General features: G+C 41.4%; 1 protein-coding gene across 6 annotated transcripts in view; it reads left to right on the forward strand.

Moving 5' to 3' along the window:
* Nucleotides 1-26,348, forward strand: part of ITPR1 (inositol 1,4,5-trisphosphate receptor type 1) — a 327,038-nt gene that overhangs the window by 121,202 nt on the left and 179,488 nt on the right. For 3 of the 6 annotated variants that reach the window (XM_053897548.1, XM_053897549.1, XM_053897552.1), the window contains exons 6-13: nucleotides 7,541-7,627; nucleotides 9,871-10,029; nucleotides 11,919-12,017; nucleotides 13,040-13,123; nucleotides 13,232-13,378; nucleotides 17,441-17,536; nucleotides 19,027-19,071; nucleotides 22,975-23,129. In XM_053897548.1, the coding sequence (XP_053753523.1) occupies nucleotides 7,541-7,627; nucleotides 9,871-10,029; nucleotides 11,919-12,017; nucleotides 13,040-13,123; nucleotides 13,232-13,378; nucleotides 17,441-17,536; nucleotides 19,027-19,071; nucleotides 22,975-23,129 (872 nt within the window). The remainder of the gene's footprint in view (nucleotides 1-7,540; nucleotides 7,628-9,870; nucleotides 10,030-11,918; nucleotides 12,018-13,039; nucleotides 13,124-13,231; nucleotides 13,379-17,440; nucleotides 17,537-19,026; nucleotides 19,072-22,974; nucleotides 23,130-26,348) is intronic. The other 3 variants (XM_053897550.1, XM_053897551.1, XM_053897553.1) reach the window with 1 other exon arrangement.

A 26,348-nucleotide genomic window follows, 5' to 3' on the forward strand; every position in this document is an offset into this window, starting at 1 on the left:
AGGGTGAACCTAAAAGCCCCCAGGAGGTTGTGGAAACACTTAGAAGGGGCACCCAAATCCATCTTTGTGAATAAGCAGTAGCGATATGGTAGTCAGGGAGGGCCTCCCGGAGGAGGAAATGATGAGTCTCAATGTGAGGCATCTGTGGGAGTCAGAGAGTAGGAGAAGAAGAAAGAGCACAAACAAAGAGATTGTTGTGAATACTTCAGGAATTGCATCATTATTTTCGTGGTTTCAGGGCCGATGTTCTCAACCTCAGCAGACTGATTGCTCCCTCTTAAGAGAAAATATTATGTAATTTTATGAACAGGAAGTAACATTCATAAATAATGCAACCTCTGAAGATACCAGTGTCTTTTTAATGTGTATTTTTGAGAGTGCGTGCACGCACGCGTGCGAGAGAGAGGGGAGGTGGGAGTGGCACGGGAGGGGCAGAGCAAGAGGGAGACAAAGAATCTGAAGCAGGCTCCAGGCTCTGAGCTGTCAGCACAGAGCCTGATGCCGGGCTGGAACCCATGGACCATGAGATCATGACCTGAGCCGAAGTTGGACGCTTAACCAAGCCACCCAGACACCCCTGAAGATACCAGTTTTTTAAAAAAGAAATAACAGGAAAGTAATAAATATTATAATGGTGTGCTTTGGTAAATTAATGCTCAGGCACGATTATTCTAGAGGATTTAAGGAAATAAATGCTCTCACCTATTTGTATAAACTCTATGCATGAGGCAGCCAAAGATGGTGACTCAGGTAGGTGTGTAGTGCTGGCCACCAAATAGCATGTTTTTCGTAATGTGATTTTCCAAAATGGTCAGCAGCCCTTGGCAGTGTTAGGAAGAGTGCAAAGTGTACTCTTCCTGTTATTAAATAGGACTTGCATTTTGCTTAAATGTATTAATGGTGGTAATTAGACCATATAAAACTGTACTTTGTGTTGATCTGTAAAGTGGAGTTAGGGGCTAGACCCAGAAATTGCAGACCACCTTTTAACCCTTGGGAATGTCAACCAGACATAACATTGTACGGGATGAATGAGACTTTACCATGCATTTCAGGGCACCAGCATTCCTAGCTCCTGTCCATTCAATGTCAGTAGTGCCCCCCCACTGCCCCTCACCACTGTGATGATCCAGGGTCCTCCTAAAGCCTGTATCTGGGACTGTGGAATCCAGTTGAATGGGTTTGTTTAATCTTTGAGGTCTCTAATGTGAGCTATTTAGTGCTTATGCCTGTGGGGTTATCTTGCAAGAAGTGCATCTTCTGTTGTTCCGCCTTTCTTTTTCTGGAAGGAAAATCATTCTGTTCAATGAGATCTTATTAGGACATCTCAAAACCTTCCTTCTCCTATGCTTTTTACAGCAGGGGTTGTAAATTAAGATTCCTCTTGATCATGCAGGAAACATAATCAACCGGAATAAAGGGAACTTGGTGGGCCTGGTTGCTAAGTGGAGGGTGCGTGTGTGTGGGTCCACAGGGGGCAGATACACTCCCCTGCTGTTGCTGTGTGGGAAGGTGGGCTCAGAGCTGCTGCCACATCTTCTGCTTTCTCAAGAGAAGCTACAAATTCATGCTTTATGTCTATTATCTCAAGTTTTTTAAAAATGTCAGCAACTAATTTAATTATAGTTTAAAGCACGCATTCAGCACAATAATGTCTCAAGCTGAGTGGGGTTCTTTAGTCAGCTGTTTGCAACCTGTGATATGTATTATGTTTCCTTTCAATGGAAATTCCATGCAATGCTCCTTCCCATGAATGAACTGTGAAAAAAACCCGCACATTACGTTTGAGAAAACGTAATCCTCAAGGTGAGCAAGAACTCTGAACTCCTTATTTGAAAAAAAAAGACAATTATTTGTTTCATGCTGTTGATTCTTTACTATATATTTTTTAAAAGGAAACCAATACTTTTTCCTGATTTGGGATTCCTGATGTGACTTGGGTGTTGACTTTGTGCATTTCCTACTTTTATTGCTTATTTGGACCTCCCCACCCCCACCCCGACCCCCACCCCCACCCAGCGTCTGAAAGTCATGTACATGTCTTAGTTCAGTCATTAAAAATGTTGTATTTTGGGTAGCCACTTGCCTTTGGGGGTTAGTGGCCAGTCTCCATTGAGTTTTCATTTTTATTTTTGTCAACTACTGTGCAGTACCCCAATCAAAGGTCAGATTATTTTAAATTAATGCCATTTAAGGAATTAGTTGTCTAGACCACTTGACTTCCCTTTGACTAGGATAAGCCACATAGAAACAGCATTCTGAAGGAGAATGACATCTAGTGGCTGGATACTGTGTGTTCATTCCCTCTACAGCACTAACTGGATTCTAACTCGTCTGCTCATGATTTCTCAAAAGTCTCTTGGCAAAAGGAGCTTCTCCTACCTGCACATCATATAATGTGCTCTACAGGCCTTGACTACTGTTTGCCGACAGCATTTTGACTGACATTGTTTTGGTTCTGAAAAACAGTCAATTACATTAAGCCATAGTTTGGGCAAGCTAGGAAGAACCGGAAGAGTGACCCATCTACTGTCTTCAGAAGCCTGAGTCTTGTATTGCTTGTTTTCAGAAGCCTTAATTCCTTATCTTCCTTGTCTTATTACATGGTTCAGGGATTTTTGACCTTAAATAACCTCTCCCCACTGTTCCTGTGACCTTTCTGTAGTAATTGAATAATGGTTTGTCTGTTGGTGAAATAAAGTAACAGGTGGCTATGATAGGGGTGACCTTGATGTTGCTTAGGGAGCATGGTAGTATCCATGATGAACCATGGAGATAGAGGCCGTAGCATTAAGTGTGATTTCTTCTTCAGAACAAAACAGTCCTCAACCTAGTGTGTTAGGGAAAAGAACAGCAAGTATTTAAATTATTAGGTTTTAAACATTGAAAAAGAACACATTTAAGATGGCTTTTTAAAAAATCCAGGCTATTTGTCCCAGAGATACAATGAAGAGGTTTTTGAAGAAATAACATACGTGAGTGTTAAAGACAAATAATTCTAAAATATACATGAGTAAGAAAAGGGGAAAAAATAATGTAATCCCTAAATCTTAATCCTCAACTATATTGTTGGTTTTTATTTGGTGTGTCCCCCCATCCACCCCCTATTATATTCCTGTATTTCTACATTTGGAACTATCAGTGGGAACATACTGTATTCTCCTTCTTTAACTTGCTTTTATTCACTTAATATGTTATGAATGAGTAAGAATCTTTTACCTTCATTGTAATGATTACATGGTTCCTCCATTGTACTCCAGTACTTTAATTCTAGATAGCCAGTCCTTGTGTGGTGTGTTGTATTCAGAATTCTGAGTTTTTACAGTGTCAAAACTAGTTGTTATGGACTGATGTCTGTGCAAGGTTATCTTTTAAGGAGAAACTTCTGGAAATGGAATTGGTAAATCAAAGTTGAACCCATTGAAAAAATTTCTGAGCGACATTGCCAGGTTATCCTTTAGATACATTTATTAGTTTACCATCTTATGGTGTGGGCCATTTCTTAGAATTTACGTAAAGGGTTTAACAGACAAAATCTCACTCTGTGCAAGGGTGAAGCAACCTTAATCAGTGGGCCCAGGTATAGTTAGTACCTTACTATCTTTGTAGCAATCTGTGCCTCACCTGTTGAACCTAAAAATCATTAAGGTTATTTTTGTCTAAAACCCTAATTTGGCTTTGTGGAAGGAGTTAGCTAAGGACTGATGGGTGAACTCAAATGAATACATTTGGTATTTTATGTATTTAACCAAAAGTAATATAAATTGGACACTTTTCTCCTTAAAGAGTGCTTATAGAAAAAGTAAATTTTTTGAATGGTCCATAAGGTTAATGCATTGGTTCATTTAATACTTACCTAGGCTTGGTTATCATTAAATCTTTTAAACAGAATTGGAGATGTGACTTTGGGTATGTATGTATGTATGTATGTATGTATGTATTTATTTATTTATTTATTGACTTTGGGTATTTTAAGTGAGGTTCTTAGGTATTTATTTTCCAATATAATTTTCTAATTTTACTTTTTATATATTTTTAGACAAATGCCCTTGAATCTGTGAAACTGGTGGTATTTAATTGGTTTTTCATATGGAAAAATGCCTTCTTCATGACTAACTTGATGCTTCTTTTTAGATGTGCCAGCAAACACTGAGTTACCACTTTTGTACTCCATCTAGGCATAGGTAGGAACTTAATATTTTAGATTGGTGCTACTTAAACTGAGGCCACTGGAAATTAAAAGTAAGAGGAATGCCCATGAGAATTTTCTCTCCTAAACAGTAATCTTTACATCATTTTAAATCCAAGAAACACGTCTTTGTGATTTACTAAAGATGAAAACTTACTGTGGGGTTTTGAGTAGACAAAAACTATGTCGGAAAATGTTAAATTTTATTTTACTGAAGGTATTGATTTTTCCCGCTTTGACATTTTTTTCTTGAATTTCTTGTCCATATTAGCTGAGACAACTACTTAGCAGAAAGAACAAATGTCTCTCTAAAAAGTATAAACCTTCCTTCCAAGTGGATTCAGTGTAATATTGTGTTTGGGAAACTACCTGCTGAACCTGTGGATACTGTAGAGATCTCTGGAAGGGTGCCGCACAGGCATGAAACTAACCAGAAGAGAAGGTGGGAGGAAATGAAGGGAGGATGTGGATGCACGGGAAGGGAGAGATGAGAATGGTGCTGAAACAGTTTGGATGCCTAGGATTACCATGTCATCCACACGGGTATTATTTCTGGATGTGTCTTGAACCCAGTGGATTTTATCATTGTGTAACTGAGAAGGGCAAGCTGGTAACTAATTCTAGGAGAGAGAGGGAGGGTAGGAAGCCTCTGAATGGACCATTGTTGTACGGGGTTGAGACAGATGTGAGAAACTTAAAGTGATTTACAGTGATACAGGCAGATCATTCTCTCCTGCAACACGGGTTTCTTTTTGGTTTACAATTGCTTTCTGCAGCTTATTTTTGTGAAAAGACATACTTTGCTAAAAATACTTACATTCAAGGTAGAGGTGGAGCAGATGCTGAATTTGAAGGAAACGGAGAGATCCTTCACCCAGCCAACTTACTTCACCAGTTGAAATTCTCATTGTTAGAACATTTCTTAATTTTAGAAACTTACGTATAATAATAATGGTTAGTTAGAGTTTATTGAGTTTATTTTCTCTAATCTTCACATCTGCCCAGAAAGAGTTGCTTTTGTCCCCATTTTGTGAATAAGAATATTGAACAAGAAGGCTTGATGAGATGAAGTAACCTGGCCAACATGATAAAGCTAATATGTGTGGGACCAAGCCCAAGCCCAGAAGGGTCCTATGAAAATGCAGACTGTTCCTTGGGAAAGAGGCCCTTTAACTCACTGGCATCTGGTAGCATCTGGCCTCAAGGAAGGGGAAACTTCAGGAAGAGAACAATGGAAAGTGTTCTGAAATCTACAACTGGTCACCAGGGTTTTATTACCCATCAGATACTGAATTCGTTCCTTCTTAATGTACTTCTGTTTGACCGAGTCTAGGTTTGGGGGAAAAGGCTGCTATCAACAGTTTCTTTGTTGCCTAGGGCAAAACTAGTTTGCCTTCAACATGGTTATAATATGATAACAGTGCTTTCTCCGTTGTAAAAATAAATGAAGAAAAAAATATTCATGTTGATGGCCCTGGCAGACTATTCAGGAACCCTCTCTTCAGCTTTACCTGGTTCTCTAGTATGCCGTATTTGGACTGGTAATGTCTCCCAGTCCCGTTTGTAACTACAGATTTCTAGTTAATCCAAATGTGGGTTTGAGAATTACCTCTGCTACTTAGTAGCTTTGTGATTTTTAAAAATATCCAACATTATTGTATAATTGTTTTAAATTGAAGGGTAATTAGCATGCAATGTTACATTACTTCAGGTGTACAACATCGTGATTTGACAAGTCCGTATGTTATGCCCACTGTAAATGTAGCTACCATCTGTCCCCTTACTATACTATTACAATATTGATGATTATATTCCCTGAGCTGTGCCCTTCATCCCCATGACTTACTCATTCCGTAACTGGAGGCCTCTACTTCCCAGTCCTCTTCGTTCACTTTGTCTACCCCTCACCCTCTCCCTTCTGGCTACTACCACTTTGTTGCCCTTATTGATGGGTCTCTTTGTGCTTTTTTTGTTGTTTGGTCATTTGTTTTTTTAGATTCCACATATAAGTGAAATCACATGATATTTGTCTTTGACTCATTTCACTTAGCATAACACCCTCTAGGTTCACCCATGTTGCCACAAATGGCGGGATCTCATTCTTTGTAATGGCTGAGGGATACTCCATTGTGTGTATGTGCACTTCTGTGTGCACTTACACTGCAATATAGATGTGTGATTTTTATTTTGTATTTATTTTTTAAAAATTTTGTTTATTTATTTTGAAAGAGACAGAGACAGCATGAGTGGAGGAGGGACAGAGAGAGAGGGAGACAGAAAATCCCAAGCAGGTTCTGCGCTGCCAGTACAGAGCCCAGCACAGGGCCCAAACTCCGGAAACCATGAAATCATGACCTGAGCTGAAACCAAGTGTTGTAATAAGCTTAACCAACTGAGCCACCCAGGCGTCCCAAATTTCAAGTGTACACAGAAGTAAATAGTATAACAAATCCCTTTTGTACCCATTATCCAGCTGTGTAGTGTTGAATAAACCCTTTAATCTTGGAGCCTGTTTTCTCTTCTTTAAATTGGGGATAATGATGGGGCACCTGTGTGGCTCAGTCAGTTGAGCATCTGACTTGGGCTCAGGTCATGATATCGTGTTTGGTGTGTTTAAGCCCCACATCAGGGTTGCTGCTGTCATCCCAGAGCCCACTTCAGATCCTCTGTCCCTCTCTCTCTGCCCCTCCCTGCTTGCGCTCTCTCAAAAATAAATAAAACATTAAAAAAAGTTTTTAAATGGGGATAATCTCTCAGGAAGCTACTATGAAAATTAAATTATAATAACGTCTAACAATAATAACTCCATAAATGCTGCAATGACCAGACGTAATGGTACGTGATTCCTCTGAGGTGTAGGTGCTCTTTTTATCCTCATTTTATGAAAGTAGAAACTGAGGATCATGAATATTAAATAATGCATTCCAGGACACAGATCCAGAAATCACCCAAAACCAGCATTTAAATTTAGTTTTATTTTTCTGCAAAACCTTAAAAGAGGATTTTTACAAATCATAAAAAGGCTATGCAAATTCTCTCCCACCCCTACCCTATTTTTTTCAAAAATATATAAGCTTTTGACGTAGTCTTAACCTAAGCAGATGTGAATGAATTCCTGAAAGAAAAAAAATACATTTTAAAAAAGCAAAAAAGGCCAACAAAACAAGGGCATAGGGGGTTGACCTCTTGAACTCCTTGGTCATTTTGCATAGCCTCAGGGCATATTTATGTACAGTATTTGCTTATATTTGTGGTTCTTGTATAAAACCGGCAACATTGGTTTTGCATCATTGAGGAGAAATATAAGCCATTGTTTCCTGTTTGTGACCAGTCTCCTTTCTTCGTGTGTAGCATGCTGCAGACTTGGAAAAGAAGCAGAATGAGACAGAAAACAGGAAATTGCTTGGGACCGTAATCCAGTATGGCAACGTGATCCAGGTAGGTCATGGCCGCTCTTCTCCTCTGGAGCATTACAGAGAACAAAACTGAAAAAACAAGCACGTGAGATCGGGTTTGGACAAGGTTCCAACTCCATGGAGACAGACTATTGCAAAAGGTCTAGTGTTCTTATATGGATTGGTCTCTTGGGCTTGCTTTTGAGTTGGCCTTCTGTCAGTGCGGGAACCCACTACTCTGCCCCGTAGTTGGTGATTTAAGTTCTATGCAGATATTTTAAGTGGGTATTTCCCCACCTGGAAACCAGCCTGGCCACTGCACTTCTGTTTCACATGCCTTCCTTGAAAGTTCTTCCTATTGGTGAAAATTGGATTCCCTGTACCTTTTATCTGTTGGTTCAAGAGCTGGTCATAGGGGTAATAAGAGCAATTCTGGGCCTTCAGGTAGAATATTTGGTGAATAGGTCTCAAGTCTTGTCTCACAGGTTTGTAAGGCTTACTTGTTTATCCCTTGTGCCTTTAGAGTTGGTGTGGGGATAAAACACAATCTAGGAAAGAGCTACTGAGGGCTTTGCTAAGAAAATCTTTCTGGGTCTGTCCTTGCAGAAAATAGTGTGTGAAGATATCCAGGGCCAAATGTAGCGTTTTTCTGTTTATCTAGTTGCCAGCTAGTTTTGACAAAGGGTAATAGTTACTAACTTTTGAGGACCTGACTCATTTGGTTATCTTCGTTATTTCCCTCTCTGAAAGATTTTACTTAACATTTAAACCTTCTGGTTACAAAGGTATTCTTTCCCATTGTTATTTCTATTAGAGAGCAGTGATAAACTGGAGTATGGGAAAACTAGAATTGCCACATGGGTAACCGCAAACTTTTATGTTTAAATGGGTTATTATTATTTGGTCTTCCGGAATAGTAAAGTGGCTTTCAAATCCTGCCAGTCCCGCTCTGCCTCCCTTTCAAATTCTATCCGGCTGAGAAAGGACACAGGGGTCCAGGTGGGCCCAGAGTTCAGTATCTGCTTTATCGCTGGGCCAGGCCAATGCCTTCACAGTCAGAGTGAAGAATTCCATGATGTGGTAAGATGAGAGAATATGGCTTGAACTAAAGATGACAGATGGGGACAGGAGCTCAGAATGTAAGCCCTTAAGTGCATTCCAATTCAGATTTTGTGAGATTTATAGCAAGAAATGGAATGTCTCAGTTTGCTTACCAGCAAAATGGGAATAATAATGGTATTTGTTTCCAAGAATAACTGAGAGGTACCTGTCACAAAGTAAGCTTTGAATACATTTTAGCTGATGTTATTTATTATGCCTTCTTCAAAGCCTGGATCTTGGGATCCATCTCTAGATAATGTCAGTTTATAAACCAAGTGAGTTCAGCACCTGGACAGGTGTGTGGAGGAGCAGGGGCCACTCACCAGGGTAACAATGAAGATGTCAAGAGGGTATCACCTTCCCCTGTGTATCATGGCCGGGGGGATGTCAGGGGCTCACAAATCAGACAAGTTACTCCTTCACCCCAACAATGCTGGTAGAAGAATGTAGACTATCTAGGCGTATTCTAGACACTGTATGTATTGACATAGGAAAAAGAGATATTGGCAGTTGGCAATGAAGTTCCCTGCCAGTCTTAATATTTTTTCAGGATTTGGCAGTCTTTTATTCACTCTTCCTTTTCTCTTACAGCCTGTTAAGTCGGGAAGCATTAATCAACGCTTCTTGATGTAGACCTACTCTGAGACAAGTTGTTTCCCATTAATTGGGAACCCTTAATTGTAACCCTTAATTCTAAAGAATTAAGTGCTTAGCAATTCAAAGTGGAAATTTGTAGCAGCCATGTTCTTTCACATGAAATGACTACCCCTTACAGGGTATTCACTTAAACTATTTCTTGTGCTCAGAGGTGCCTTTCCTTAGCTCCATATTAGGGTCAGGGATATTCAGATAGCAGTTCCTCAGCTCCTTTACATGGAATTAGATGTTAACAGATGGCAGAGTGGTTTACCTTGCTGATGGTGCGCTTGACCTGAGCAACATCCATCTTGTCCAGGGCCATGTTGGGGGGAAAAAACAAAATATTTCTTCTTCCCTCAACTTGTTCTCCTTTTGCTCTTTGTTGTTTTCTAATTACTCTCTGCCTCAGGCAGTTTTATGGCTCTGTAACTTCACAGTTAGCTCAGGGGTGGAAGGAATGTTTGATACATATTTATCTGACTGAGAGAGAAATCCTAGAGATTCAGATATGCTTGCACTCACCCTATTCTCTCTGTGGGTTTTCAGCTCCTGCATTTGAAAAGTAATAAATACCTAACTGTGAATAAGAGGCTTCCAGCGCTCCTGGAGAAGAATGCCATGAGAGTGACTTTGGACGAAGCTGGAAATGAAGGGTCCTGGTTTTATATTCAGCCATTCTACAAACTGCGATCCATCGGAGACAGTGTAAGTGTGAAGTCCCAGCCTGGGGAGTGTCCGTGCCATGCCTCAAACCATAATTGTATATAAAAGTCAACTAGGAGAATTTGTACTTGGAACCAGAGACTTATCCTGTATGAAGAGAGGGGAATCACTATGGAAACCAGTGTTTGGGAAAACAGGGAAATTTGGAGAGAAGTGTGACCTAAATACAGTAGCTATGTTTTTCCTACGGAGTTTCTGAGAAAAAAAAAAAAAAATTGTATGAATAGCCCATTACTTCAGTAACTTCACGAAAACAGCTTTCATATATTAATGTCCTGGGCAGTGTTCCTGTCATTTTAGATCCGTAGTGGAATAGAAATGCCTCTCTATTTTGGAAATAAAGTTAGTAAAGAAGGAGGAGAGAAAATAAGGAGATACAGCAGGGAAAGAGAATGGATTTTAGGATTGTCTTCACTTGTTTCTTTGTCGATAAGCCTGTAGGCTCTCCATCCCATTTCAGTGACTGCAGTTGGTCCTGAGCTGGCTCCTCTCCTAACAGATCATTAGGATATAAAGCCACTGAAATACTTCTTCATGTGACTTAGAACAGTTCTGCTATTTGTCAGCTACATGAGCATGTCATTATGTGGGCATAGAGTTGACAGTGAGTGTGTTTAAATGCCATCAGGCTGCATTTCTGACCTTGTTAAAGATTCCAAAATAGTAATTTTTTTTTTACCAGAATGAAATGTGCCCTTAAACAGCTTGAAATCTCTTCAAAATGCTCATTTAGCCTTAACCTAAAACTGGATTTTGCTATTTTCAGTACTGCCATTTAAGCTTACAAGCTTTGGACAGCATGTGTGTTAGTTTATATATTGGTGGGTGTATTACGTTATATACGTCATACCAGAAGCATACAGAAGCACTCTATTCCTTCCCGGTTATAGTAAATATTGATCCTCAGCTGAGAATAGAAGAACTAGTCTAGTAAAGCTTAGTGTTCACCAAAAGTTTTGGCTTTTTTTTGAGGTACTTATATATAGTTGGAGTTAGGGAAAACTTAATTGTATATACTCCCCAAATGTATCAAACTGATAATAAATGAGTTTTACCTCTTGGAAACCATCGTTTCTGTTCTCCTACCTTCTACCCTCATAATAAAAGACAAATGTGCTTTGTCCTGAATTTCAGCAAGTCCTTAGCTTTCTTATCCTTCAAACATACCTGTTTAGCTGTGCCTTCATTGAGAGGATAAGATGAACTTGAGCAGTTGGTTATCCTTTTTAGGACAGTGTTTTACAGACAACAAGTGTTGATCCATTCGTGGGCCACGAGATCAGTTTAGTGGCTTATGACTCTCATTTTAGTAAGTGGAATAGAATAGATAGTATCAGGCTGTCCTAAACATAATGAGGTAAGTATTGTTTTAGGGAGGGAACTTCTGTTTCAGGTAAATATAAATGTGTATATCTATATATGTACACATACACCCACATATGTGCACATAAATAGCTATGACTGGAATATAATGGAGAAGTATTTCTTAATGTGACTTTGCCCCCAAAAAAGTATCAAAGTCATTGCTTTAGATCTATAAAATTACAGCTTTATTGTTTCAGAGATAGACTTCCTTCAGACAGTATTCTGCTTCTACTCCAAATATTTAGTTAGGGCTTATTTATATGTATCTGTTAACATAGGGAAAAGGGGATATTGACAGCCGGAAGTGGCGTCTCATGCTGGTTGTAGCATTTCTCCAGGGATTGGACAGGTGCTATCAGACTTCTGTGCCTGGCCTGCACTACGAAGGCTTCAGCTCTGCTGGCTTAGGATGTGCCACATTTAAAGGGAAGACTAAGAATGCTCACCTGCCCTCCACCACTTCTGACCTGTTTGGTGAAAAGCTCTATTGGTCTCTTCCTTGCCAGGTGGTCATAGGCGACAAGGTTGTACTGAACCCCGTCAATGCTGGCCAGCCCCTACATGCCAGCAGCCATCAACTGGTGGATAACCCAGGCTGCAATGAGGTAAGGGAAACTCCATTATGGCTTGTGGGTAGGCATATGCTGTAAGAGCAGTCCTTCCTGGGGGCCAAAACGTGTGCGTGCTGAAAGTGACCTCATGACTGACTTGGGGCAGCATACCTCTTCTTCAGGTGAGCAATCAAAGTCCAGAATCAGTGTTGTCACATGGGGTTGTGCAAGCCTAGGCAGTGGGTGGTGGGTGAGGGCTGGTAACTACCCTGAGGCTCAGTGTACTAAGCCTCATATCACTGGGGGATTGTTGTCTAATTTGTTCAGCCAGAAAAGTGCCCTGGTACAAAATTTTTCTGGCCAGAGGGGCACCTTTTTCCAATTGGTCTCCCTTAAGAGCCTGCCTTTGGCTGATAACTAAGGTGGGTTTGCTACAGGCCATCAGCAACCTTGCAAGAGTGTTAGGTTGCTTTTGGCAGGACCTCTCCTTGGTCTCAAATTGGTAATTATAAGACAAAAGGACAGTGACTTGATTGTGACAGAAGTACTTGTCTAATGGTTGGAAACATCAGCTCTGGAGTCCAGTAGATGTGGATTGAAATCCCCTATCTGCCATTCCCTAGCTCCATGTCTGTAGGTTAGTGTGCATCTCTCTTATCTCCCTGTGCGTTAGTTTTCCCATCTCTGAAATGGGCATGATGGTAGCCCTATGCCTGGCACATAATTAGTGTTCCGGCAGTGGCTGCTGCTTTTGGTGATGATCATTCACATTTCAGAATGTATTCCCTGGATGCTTCTTACCTTTATAGCTTTTATTAGTACTTGTTTTTATTGAGCTTTTACTTTTCGGCTACAGAACAAGAGACTTGGAGAAGAAGGTCAGGGAGCGAGGTTCCTGGAGTCATTTTGGGCATACATGGTGGTTGGCACAAAGGCACCATCAATTACCAAACCCATCTGACAGGCCAGTTGAATTTGCAGTTCCTGTGATCTTAACGTTAGGGCTTTTGGGCTGGAAGACACAGTTGTTGTGAGGGACATTAAAAACAAAATAATAACTGTCATCTGTTTTCCAGGTAAATTCTGTCAACTGCAATACTAGCTGGAAAATTGTCCTTTTCATGAAATGGAGCGATAACAAAGACGACATACTGAAGGGGGTGAGTTGGATACTTTCTGGGCCGCCAGCACTCAGCTCTATATGGGGCAGCAGCTAAATTCTCTTTTAGAATTGGTTTCCCTTAATTCCTCCATGCGTTGACTTTCAGGGTGACGTGGTAAGGCTGTTCCATGCGGAGCAGGAGAAGTTCCTCACCTGTGATGAGCACAGGAAGAAGCAGCATGTCTTCTTGAGAACTACCGGCCGGCAGTCAGCTACATCTGCCACGAGTTCGAAGGCCCTGTGGGAGGTGGAGGTAAGAGGTGGGGCCAGAGAGGGAGAGCGAGGACTCGTGGGCCTGTAGGGTACGTAAGCCCACCTCTTTCCAAAAATGGGTCAGGATGACAGATAAACAAGTGTTTCATACCATATCTGAAGGAAGCTGGATGTGCTGCTGGAGGAAAATGATGTCTACTTTGGAAGCAAGCTGGCAACTGGAACTGGACCTTTGTTTCTCTTAGGCATCGTATCATCTTTTCCTTCTTTGTTGAATTTCCCTTGCTCATTTGTCTGTCACAACAATATGTTATTGAGTGCCTACTCAGCATGATACAGAGGTGTCTCCTGTCATTGATAGGGTAGAAAGATACCCAGATCACTGGATGGTGAAGTGGGTAGAGGCACGTTCCCCGTGCTCTGGAGATCAAGATGAGGGAGGGAGGAGTTCAGGTTGGGTGAAGAAGGTAACATTTGAGCTGGTACTTAGAGAGCGATGTGTATTTCCAAAGGCAGAGATACACAGAGTGAAGGTCACTTCGTATCAGACAGTGGTGCGGAATTGGGAATGTGAGACGGTCTGGAGATCAGGCTTAACATCCCATTTTGGTGGGGTGGAAAGGATAGGCAGGGAATGAAACAAACTGGTTTTAGAGACCAGAGGTTGCAGGGCTCATACCCTGCTGGGAGCTGGGATTTAAGTCATAAGCAGGGGAGGAGCTTGGAGAGTAGTTTTGAGAAGGGGAGTAATGTAGTCAGTGTGCCGCTTGAGGAGATAGATGATTCTGCTCACGGCGTGTCATTTATTGAGAGGAGGTGGAGAGAGATGAGGTCGAACCCAAGAGTCAGTGGCATGAGTACTTGGTGACAGAGGTGACTAGGACCTGTTCGGCAGGGACATGGCCCCTCCCCCAAAGTCCTCCTCTCTGCTTAACTGCAGCTGTTGGGGTACATGCTTTTGTCTTGGCTTGCCTCCTCTTTTTTTCCTTCCTTCCTTCAACTATTGTATGTTTTTATTGGGATACAGCAGACATAAAGTGCCCAGGTCAAAAAGACACAACTTGATGAATTTTTACGTACACATACAGTCATGTAACCAACACCCAAGTCAAGAACTAGAAGACTAGTAGCACCTAGAAGTCTCCCTTGAACCTCCTTTTCAGAACTGTCTTGTCTTTTTTCCTAGAAAAGTAACTAGTAATTTGATTTCCATCTCCATGGTTGGGTGTTGTCTGTTCTTGAACTTCGTATAAATGGAGTCAGACAGTATATAACCTTTTTTGGTCTTGTTTTTGCACTCCGCGTAATTATTTTGAGATTCATGTTGTTACATGTATCAATAGTTCATTCCTTTCTGTTGGTGAGTCGTGTTTCACTGTAAGGTATCCCACAATGTATTCATCTGTTCATGAACATTTGAGTTGGTCCAACTTTTGGCTTTACAACTAAAGCTTCTGTGGGCGTTTTAAATGTGTACAAGTCTCTTTATGGTCATGAGCTTTCATTTCTCTTGGCTAAATATTTAGTAATGGAATAGCTGGATTATATGGTGGATATATGTTTAAAAGAAACTACCAAACTGCTTTCCAGAGTGCTCGTACCGTTTTATATTCCTACCAGCGGAGTATGAAAGTCCCAGTTCTTCCACATCATCACCAACACTTGGCACGTCAGTCTTTTTCATGGTAGCCATTTTAATAGGTGTGTGGTGAAATTTTGTGGTGCTTTCTTTTCACATGTTTATTAGAGAGTTGGGGAGGAGCAGACAGAGGAGAGAGAGAGAATCCCAAGCAGGCTCATGCTCGGTGCGGAACCTGATGTGGCGCTCAGTCTCACAAACAGTGAGATCATGACCTGAGCCAAAATTAAGAGACACTAAACTAACTGAGCCACCCACGCGCCCATCTTATGCTTTTAATCTGCATTTCCCTGATGGCAGATGATATTGAGCATTTTTTCATGTGTTTATTTTTCATCAATGCATCTTTTTCACTGAAGTTTTTGTTCTCATATTTTGCCCATTTAAAGAATTGTCTTAACCTCCCCTTTACTGTGGATGTTGTAATACTCAGGTTTATCTTGCCTGTTTTATAGAAAAATTTGCGCTATTTTTATTATGAAAGGAATCTATGTGAAGTTGTCATTTCCTTCCTCTTCCATATTTTCCGCTTTGCCTCCTTCTCTTTATACACCTAGCACTTGTTGGTAGTTCTTTAGGGTTAGGGTTTACATAGAGACACTATCAATCTTGCTAGGTTATAAACTCCTTGTGAGCCAGACCTTGGTCATTGATCTCTGATGCCACCATTGTACTCCGCACAGAGTTTTATATACTGAAAAGAGTCTGAATGACTTTTCATGTGTGATTTGGATACTAGTGCCAAAAAAAAAAAAAACAAAAAAACAAAAAAAAAAACACTGAGAGGGAGAGAGACAGTGCACTCTATGTAGAGTGTTTGCATTCTGTTGCCTTCTTTTAAGGAGTTTTGGGGCGCCTGAGTGGCTCAGTCAGTTGGACATCTGACTTTGGCTCAGGTTGTGATCTTATGGTCTGTGAAGTTGAGCCCCCCACATCAGGCTCTGTGCTGCTGACAGCTGGGAGCCTGGAGCCTCCTTCAGATTCTGTGTCTCCCTTTCTCTCTGTGACAGACTCTGTCTCTCAAAAATAAACAAACATTAAAAAAAAAATCTTTCCTTTAAAAAAGAAAAAAGAGTTTTGAGTTTTGTTTTGTCAGACAGTACAGTTACTTGTGATGAGTTCGATGCTTCGGAGGCTTATTTTAAAGCTTTGTTAAGTCAAGTATGTTACAGTCCTTTTTTAAGGCCTGGATTGGCCCTGATACTAAGGTGTCACCCTTTTGACATTTTTACTGAATGCCCCAGGTGTTCCATGGAGTCTCTCAGAACACATCCCAGCTCTGAGAATGAGCTCTGAGAACGTGGAGCTCACAGCTTCCTTGTTATTTTTCATTTGGCCTTCTGGTTTCACCTTACACATCTGCAACTTTGTAATCAACCAAAGACTGGTGGAGGCCCCTGCGTAGGTGTCTGGAGCTTCTGTGGGAAGCTTTGTGTTCTGCCCCCACACATTCCAGACACTTCAGTCTCCCTAAATTCTGATTTGCCTCCTCGACTCAGACCAGTGTGTTCTGCTTGGATTTGCCCTCTCAGTGGTATCATCCAGAGAGGACCTTAAAGCAGAAAGCTGGACAAATCATGGAGATGACTTTGTTTCCCTTTACTCAGGGATCACAGTTATATACTACCTGTTGTCCATCATCTGAACACAGTTGTTTCCTATGTTTTATCCAGTTTTCTAGGTATTCTAGGTGTCTATGGCAAGTTTATATATTTTGTGCAGTGACTAATTGTTCATGACATCAGCTGCCATTGCCAGTTACTCTGTCATGACCAGATGCTGAAGTTACATGGATTTTTAGGGTAAATTGACCCCTGGCTCTCTGAGCTTCCAAGTTTCAGAGCATAGGTCTATCTATGTATTGCAGCACATGAATACCAGCATAAGTATGCTTTTACAGTTTCTCTGAAATTTCTTTTCATTTGTCATGTCTTTTATGGATGAATTGTAGAATCTTCTACTTCATTATCATTAAACCTAATAACCTGAAAACCCTTCAACTTTAAAAAAAAATTTTTTTTTTATGTTTATTTTTGAGAGAGACAGAGACAGAATGCGAGTGGGTTAGGGGCAGAGAGAGAAGGAGACACAGAATCCAAAGCAGGCTCCAGGCTCTCAGCTGTCAACACAGGGCCCGATGCGGGGCTCAAACTCACGAGCTATGAGATCATGATCTGAGCCGAAGTCGAACGCTCAACCGACTGAGCCACCCAGGCACCCCTTCCCTTCAACTTTTTACTCTAAGCATTTTGTATTAACTTGGAGACTATCTTCTTAGGAGAAGCATAACATTTCCATATGTTTGAGCTCTGACATTACATATGATCATTGCAGTGGCTTTCTTAGAAGATTTTCGGCTAATAGATATGACTCCTGAACTGTGATCTATGTGTGAAGTGTCCGTGTTATCTTAGCATGGGTTGACATTTCTTCTACTCCTGTTAATCATTCCTCCCCTTGCAGGTAGTCCAACATGACCCATGTCGGGGTGGAGCTGGGTACTGGAATAGCCTCTTCCGTTTCAAGCATCTTGCTACTGGGCATTACTTAGCAGCAGAGGTAAGTAGCTGCCTCCATGTCTCTCTCTTTCAAGGCCGATACATTGCTTTTTCTTCATTTACCTGTGGCCATTGGGTAGTTAGACACTTGGGGTAATGCTCAGTCACCTTGTTTTTCCTTCTGCTTTTCTGTTTCCTCCTGCCTCATTTTCCTGCTTGTAGACAAGAAAAGGTAAAGATGATAAACACATTTTAGTACTTCACAGGGATGTTGATCAAGATGTGGGGGAGAAAGTAAGTTAGAAAATACTGCTATCGTGAGAATGTATTGTACAGCATGATGATGGTAGTTACTAATACTGTACTTTATATTTGAAAGTTAAGAGAGTAGATTTGTTTTTAAAGAAAAGAATGCTAATCTGGATTTTAGGATTATAGAAATTTTTGCTCTTGCATTCTGCTCTCCCCACATCTTATCTACCAACCCTGCTCCTAACATGAATGTCCAAGACTCAGCTGTAGGGAAACATGCTTTGTAAAGCCGGAAGCATTAAGACACATAAAGAATTAGACAACTTTATAAAGTATTGTGGTTTTCAGGCATTAGTGAAATAGGCAGTGTCTTATCTTTTACTTGCAGGAATGCCAAAAATCAAGGAAATTAACTTTAGCTTATATGTCTGTAAAAGGCTTTTGGGGAAAGGCAAAACTCAAAGCTGAAGGACAGGAGGAATTTACTTTTTAATTTTTGTGTTAAGGAGCCATCATACTGTGTGACAGATGCTGAGTTTTACTCTGATCTGCTGGAAGATGTACGATACCTACTCATAACAGATTCTAGATGTACATCAAAAGATACCTCCTGTTGTCTGGTTTCACGGTGGGATGGCTCAGAGATTCTCAGTGTGATGCCTGGGTATCAGTATTGCTTCCGCACCTGACCCCGAGGAAGGCTGAATCTAAATGTCCTGAATCCCCTGGGATGCCTGATACTTGAGGAACTGATGATTTTGAAATATTTAAGAACCAAAGATCAACACTTTAGTTGAAATTTAAAATGGTGCCATACGGAATTTTGGATCCAGCTAACCAGCTGCGAGGAAATATTGATTACATGGTTTGCCAAAGCTCCTTGATGGTTGCATTATTTGTTATGTTCTGAAGCGAGTGTAACTCTTGCTGGAGGCCACGAACTAAAACTATTTCTAGTTTTTTTTTTTTTTATTTCTAACTAAAACGAAGCAGGACTATCAGTGACTGGATACTGATCTTTTATTTACTTCAGGCATTTAACTGTTGCTTTGCTAGTGAATTCATTGTGTTCTTCTGTCGACACTTGAGAGCCGTCTATTGGTAACTGGTAGATCGTTCCATGTGTGTTGTACTTATGTGACGTGTGTGGTTGTGGCATGCTGGTTTCATAAACAGAGGGAAGGGACAAGATTTTAGCTGTTCAGAGATGTTCGCGGGCCTTGAAGTCTCCTGCAAGTGGGGCCGAGTCCTGGAGAAATCAATGGATGTTTTAATTTCCTAATGATTCTTTTTCATCAGGTAGACCCTGACTTTGAGGAAGAATGCCTGGAGTTTCAGCCCTCAGTAAGTATGAGCAAGAGCCTTCTTGTCTCCATCTGGTAGGGTGAGGCCAAGTGATCTGGAACCCTGTTTAAGAAACTGCCACTTGTCACTGAGTGCTAGGGAAGGGGAGCCATTAGGAAGCCTTAAAAGAGGGTCTTGTTCTATGCTTCCCTTGAAGGCAGTCATTACTCCTTGTGTTCCATTGGTCCAAGACTTCCAGTGATGATGCTCTTTCTGTGTGCTTAGTCAAGCGATCTCCACCTTTAAGTTGGAGAAGCTGATGGTATCTTTGGGAATGCCCCTAGGTTAGAGACAGGGACGGCTCCTTAGAAGTCGGTCTTCTACAAATGAATGTTCTATTGCTGTTGACCTCAAACTATGACTGTCTCAGATTTTTTCAAGGAATGAGTTTGTGAAGTGGATAGTATCATTTAGGTGATGGAGGTAACACATGAGGCATGGTGCTCCTGTCATCTGCTTAGATGCTCAGTTGTCTAACCATCTGTCCTTTATGCAAATTCAAAAATAGATTTTATAATGTGGTTTGAAATTTAATGCCAACAGGATCTCTCTTTGGAAGCCATATTGCCAATTCATGCTGACTTGGAGGCCCTTGGGGGTTGAGTTGTCTACAATTACGGGTTAAAGAGGGCAGTGGTTGTGTTACATGAAAATGATGGATATCAATAGAACACTTCTCTTGTGGAGTGCTTCATTCTGGTCTAGGGTGAAAAAAACAACAACAAAGCAAACATTTGCTACTGTGTTTGAGATGGTGTGTTCATGTGGTCATCTCTGGTGGGATATGGTAGGAGGTATTGAGGTTACTTGTTTTTGGGGGGTAAAGTTTTGAAAGAATTGAAAGGTTTTCAAGTGGATACGTTAATAAAGGGGTTTGGGGTGGAGATAATACAGAATGCAATTGTCTTTGGAAAGTACGAATTCTGTGGGAAGGGTGAACCTTGTAGTTATGTTTGAATACAATGTTAGCTTTGGAAGGAAAGAAGAGGAGTTCTAAGGGCATCACATCATTAATTCCTGTACTTGGTCTTTCCCAGTTCTTGAGGGAGCTCAGGGGCATCCTGCTCCTTCCTTTATAATCTGTAGAGCTCATTGTAAAAGCTGCCCTTGCAACTAACTGGAAGGTAGACAGCACTGACCTGGTCCAACTTTCTGCCAATGTGCAGGAAAATCTTTGCCCACCATCTGTGCACGGTGTTCATGTGGCTTGTCTTGGGAGGCTTGGGCTGGAAGCAGTATTATTTTTCATAAGGCAGCTCTCATCCCTGCACCTTCTTTACTTTGAGAGAAAAAATTGGCTTTGCGTGACTTGAATCTATGGGTATTAGTGCTGCCATCGGAGTTGTCACACAGAGCAAGTCTCCCCTCTGAGATTACTTTGAAGGAGAGCTGTGGCTTCTGTGCCTGAGAGCCGATGTGCAATTGAACCTTGAGCTCTGTGAGTAATGGGGCTGCTCTCCTGGACTGCTGATGTGCGAGGGGAGGTCTGGCATTTGTAGTGCAAGAGGAGGAACATAATGATCAAAAGCAGGGCAGGGAAGAGAGGCAGACCTGGGTTTAAATGGGAGACCCATCACGTATGAGCTGTGTGACTAAACAAGCTCCTTGCTCCTCCTCAGGCCTCCATTTCCTTACCTGTAAGAGTGGTGGATATGCTTGTTGTAAGGACGAAGTAATGTGTGCATAAGACGTGGCCCGTAGTAAGCTCTCAGTAAGCAGCATTTATGTAAGTTGCATCAGATCAGTAACATTTTTAGTGCCTTTATGTCCACAAGTTCATCTGGGCTGCACAGCAGCTGCGTGAAGGAGTTAGGGGAGATTTTATGATCTTTGTTGGACCAGTAAAGAACCAGAGAGTGGTCCTAACTCATCACCTGGTTCAGGTCTCTGAGAGTTCAGTCATCTCTTTATCTTTCTCATGCTTTTACATGCTATGGTGGTGGAATGTGCCAGCAGGCTTGGGTGCAGGTCTGGACTGCATTGTCCTGGCTGCTCTGGAATGGTGCATGGGTGGTTAGTCTTCATGGGGAGGAGGGGTTGGGGGGGCTCATCCTGTACACCCAAGGCCATCAGCACAGCTCCTGCCCCTGCAAGGAGGCAGGAAGGAGTTTTTCTGCAACCCTCCCCCTCTTGTTGGCTAGGAAACTTGGGCAGAAAAGCTGGAGTTGTAAAAAGTTGGGGGGAAGAACCTTGATTCTGTTCTGGGTCACCTACTTCCCTGGGTTTGGCACCCAGTGCTCGTGGGAATCTTCACCTGGAATCCTACTTAGCTTCTTGGGCTTGTCCTTCTCAATTCATCAGCACCAATGAGCCCCATGCACACTAGCTCTTGTCTGACAGCCTTTTGTACATGTGCCTTTCCTCCCACTAGGTGGCAAACGCTGACTGAACACAAAGAACATGAAGACGCTGTTGCTCAGTCACAGGTCCAGATAGAGTCATTTCATGCAATTTCAATTTTTCTTCAGTCTGCCGGCAGGTCTGAAGCTGAACTGAGCTCAGACGCTGAGCTATTTATCTCAGACCAGAATCGGGTCAGGGTTTATTTTGAAAGTGATGTGGAAGACTTTGCAGGTAAAAGTAGTTAGAAGAGGACAAATTCTATTCAGAGTTCTTTTTTCTTGAACTGAGACGTTTGGTACTCTCTAGTTGGTTCCTACTTGAGTGTAGATAGATCAACAAGTTGTGGGTTTGTTAAGGTAGCGCTGTAAGATATTGGAGGAGTGTATAGCAAGGAGGAGACAGAGCCTTTGAGTATTAAAAGAACCATTTGTATTTTCTTTGTTTCTCTATCCCTTCATCCCTCCTCTCTCTTCCTCTCCACCCCCCCACTCCCTTCTTCCTTTACCCATACAAAAGTTGGGGCTGCAGATAAACTCCTAGAGCACACTGTTGCCCTCCATCTTAGATGTTAGTCCCTAGAATTAAATTCTCTCAAGCTCTCTCCTTTGCCTGTTGGATTTAATTTTCTTTTATCCATTTCCCGTTTGGAAAGGAGTCAGTGCCTCAGCTCAAGCAAAGCAAGTTAGTGACAAAGAAAATGTGTTTTTCCTGGTAGTTGCAGGTGGATATTGTTGTCTTGCAAGGCTGTTAAAAATTAAAAATAATCCCACATAGAGTCTCAGCTCTGGGAGAGACCTCGCAAAGCATATGAAAAGGCGCGGTAGTCTGAACTTGGTGCTTAGATCTGCTCAGGCAGACGGGCTCTGGAGCCTAGAATATGTTCTTAACAGTTTCTCAGGAAAGCTTTCCTCATTGTTCATTAGTCTTGACTGTCAGAGATTTTCTTCAATCTCCGCCAAATCCCTTACATCGCAACAGAGGCCTCTTTTCCCCTGAATTGTCATTGGCAGTACTCCGTGATTAATTTCAAATGTTTTTTTCAGGGCTAGTCTGACTTCTCAGATATTTTTCTTGGCCACACTGGGATCTCTGTTTACGAACACCTGGGTTCAGGCTTACTTGATTTTCCTTTTCCTCCTGGGAAGTAGCTGTATCATATTATTGCTAGACAATTGAACTGTAGATTAACACAGTGTCCCATAACCAAATCCACAGGATGAGTTTTCTCAAAAGTGCTTCTTTTCTCTTCCAACTACTGCAGACCGATGTAGCTATATGGACTTCTTCGTCACCTATAGCACTCTTTCCATCGACATCTGTTATTGTAACCCTGCATTGTTTAAACATTTTTATTGCAACACAAGAAGGTAGAGTGTCAGTATTCTTGGCGTGGGTGGCCGATTATCATCTTTTATGACTGCTCTGAAACTCTCATTCTTTTCCTGCCAACTGCTGATGTTCACTATTGTTTCTTCCCTGTTCCTGTGGACTGTGCAGTGATTGTAGTGAGTGAAGGGTCTGGCGTACAGAATCCATGACTTGATGACTTTTCCTCCTCAGGTGGATCCTGATCAGGATGCCTCTCGAAGCAGGTTGCGAAATGCCCAAGAAAAGATGGTGTACTCCCTGGTCTCTGTGCCTGAGGGCAATGACATCTCCTCCATTTTTGAGCTGGACCCCACCACTCTCCGTGGAGGTGATAGCCTTGTCCCAAGGTAGGGTTCTAAAATGACTTATCCCAAGTAAGTCAGAGCTGATATCTGTGGCCTGGCTGGGCTTCTTGGGTTCCAAATCACCATTTCCTTTCTCGAAGCTCTTGTAAAAGATTTGTTCTGGTTGCCTATTGGAATGGTGTCTGATTTTTTTTTTTTTTTTTATGGCTCATCAATTAGTAAGTTCTCTGTAGTTGGACAAGAAGTGCTTTATTGAGGTAAACAAGTCAAAACCATAAGCTCAAATAGCTTGATATATATTTTTTTAATGTTTTACTTAATTTTGAGAAAGAGAGAGAGAGTATGTGTGTGTGTGTGTGTGTGTGTGAGAGAGAGAGAGAGAGAGAGAGAGAGCGAGCAGGGGAGGGGCAGAGAGAGAGGAAGGCACAGAATCTGAAGCAGCCTCCAGGCTCTGAGCAGCAGGAAGCCCCTGACAACAGGGCTTGAACTAGCAAAATGTGAGATTATGACCTGAGCCGAAGTCATATGCTTAACTGAGCCACCCGGGTGCCCCTCAAGTAGCTCCATAATTCTAGTTTCCTCTGCTCTCTTCCACATTCCCACACTTGAGAGATCTCCTAGTTAACTGAAGAAACAATTATAAAGAAATTCTGGAAAAAGGAACATTTGCAGTTCACTGAATATAGTAATATATTGAGATGTCAGACCAGTGTTCTTTGTACTTTTATTAAATTTGACTCTTAGTTTTGTTACATAACAATGCCTTTTGGTGGAGGGATTAACTGGCTTCTAAATGGGATGAAAGGTCATGCTTAACCCCAAAACCAGCAACAGTATTGTTAGTAATGGCTTACATTTATTGAGTGCTGACTGCCTGCTATGTTGAATGCAAAATACTTTGTGTTACATCATTTCATCTGTACAAAAGGTTATCTTTCCCTTCCTATAGAAAAAGAAACTGAAGCTCAGAGAGTTCGAGCAACTTCTCACATGTCAGCCAGTTCCTTTGCAGAGCTCGAAATCTTAAATGCTTAAGACAGACAGGGTTGTGTGGGCAGTTCTGACTCTTGAATACAGCAGTGGTTAGTAGCACTCTTGTTGGCATTTGTAGGTTTTACACATTATTTTTGACATACAGACAAGTATTTAATGAATACAAATGTTTTAGAAATAAAAGTTTATAACATTTGTTAGGTTAAAAAAAATCGGGTTTTTTTTTTTTTTCATAAGGAGAAAAATGTGAAATAGGGGATTATGGAAAGCAGTTACATTGTTTTATGAGCCATGGTGTCTGATTCATTTCTGTATTTTGGGGGTTTGACACCCTATTAACAAAATTCTGATTCATATACATACCTGGTTACAAATAGTAAGATTTAACAGCTCCCTTGCAATCTCCAGTTACTTTTCAAACAGAGACAGCAGGAGAAGCTTCATTCCACGGACTGAACCCAGACTCAATAACCTATTAATGCAAATTAACTACTGATCATTTTCCATAAAGGACATTTGACCGTGTATGCACTTTTTAAAATTACGTTTAGATCCAAGTCAAACATTAGAGAGACCCAAAGATCCTGCCCAGAATGTCCCAGAAGTTAGTAGACTCCAGTCCCTGTTTGTAAGCCTGTCTTTAAAAAAAACCTACCAGCATGTGCTGAATTGGTATCAGCGGCCAAAGCACGAGTCGCCTGGGTGGATGGAGCAGTCAAATGCCTGTTGGCAGCATAAGTATTCGAGCAAGGTGTGACATCTGCAGATCTGCTGACCTTTGGTTTCCTTCATTTCTTCCTCTCCACACCTGCTTTGGCCCAGAGCAATGCCCCATGTCAGTGAGACTGGTCTCTGCAGTGCGGGTGCTCTCAGCACTAGAGGAGTACCTTCTCTTGTGCTGTCAGAGTGATGAATGGAGGACAGTGTCCATGTGGAAGAGTACTTGACATTGCAAGGAGGCCTTTCCTTGCCACCCAGAAAAATTGTCAATTGGTTCTTCAACTCTGCTGGGTTGTTAATTCCTTGAGAATCTGGGGGAAAGCTACAGATGTTCCTCCAGGAAATCCCAAGTATGTGCACAGCTTTGCATTCTCCAGGTTTGGAAGCCCTGATTGAGCTGATGTACACTGATTTTTTTTTTAACATACTTTTTTAATGTTTTTTTTTTTTTGAGAGGGAAAGAGCACGTGAGCATACGTGAGTGGGAGAGGAGCTGGATGGGGGTGGGGCGGTGGGGGACAGAGGATCTGAAGCAGGCTCGATGTGGCTCTGGAACCCACAAACCACGACATCATGACCTGAGCCAAAGTCAGACGCTGAACTGAATGAGTTGTCCCCAGTTTTTTTGTTTGTTTTGTTTTGTTTTTGTTTTTTTACAGTAACAGACTTGTTGAGATACAATTCATATACCATACAATTCACCTACAGTGCTCAATTCAGTAGTTTTTATGAACAATGCTGGACAACTATCATCACAGTTTTAGATCATTCTTCCCAAAAAAGAACACCACACCCTTTCTCAGTTACTGTTATTTCCCTGTTCTCCACATCCAACCTTAGACTTACCTGCTTCATGTCTTTATTGATCTGCCTGATCTGGACATTTCATCTAAATGGAATCATGTATCATGCGCTCTTTTGTGACTGGTGTATTTCACTTAGTATTTTTAAGGTTCATTCATGTTAAAGCATATTTTAGCCTTCATTTTATTTTATTGTTGAATAATATTTCATTATATGGTTATAACACGTTGTATTTATCCACTTATTTTTTTTAATTATAATTTTTTTTTTAATGTTTGTGTATTTTTGAGAGAGAGAGCATGAACAGTGGGGGGGCATTGCAGAGAGGGAGGAAGACACAGACTGTGAAGCAGGCTCCAAGCTGTCAGTAGAGAGTCCGTTGCAGGGCTTAAGCCCACAAACCATTGAGATCATGACCTGAGCCGAAGTCAGACACTTAAACTGAATGAGCTACCCAGGTGCCCCATCTACTTATTTTTTTATTTTATTTTATTTTTAAATGTTCATTTATCTATTTTGAGAGAGAGCAGGGAGGGGCAGAGAGAGAGGTAGAACTGTCAGCTCAGAGCCCAATGGGCGGCTTGCACCACGAATCTGGAAACTGTGACCTGAGCTGAAGTCCAGAGTCGGATGCTTAACTGACTGAGCCACCTGGGTGCCCTTATTTTCTTTTTTATTTATTTTTTATTTTATTATTTAAAAAAAAATTTTTTTTAAATGTTTATTTATTTCTGACAGAGACAG

Source organism: Panthera pardus, unplaced genomic scaffold (assembly GCF_024362965.1).
Source record: "Panthera pardus isolate Hobbes unplaced genomic scaffold, ASM2436296v1 HiC_scaffold_8, whole genome shotgun sequence".
NCBI classification, from domain to species: domain Eukaryota; kingdom Metazoa; phylum Chordata; class Mammalia; order Carnivora; family Felidae; genus Panthera; species Panthera pardus.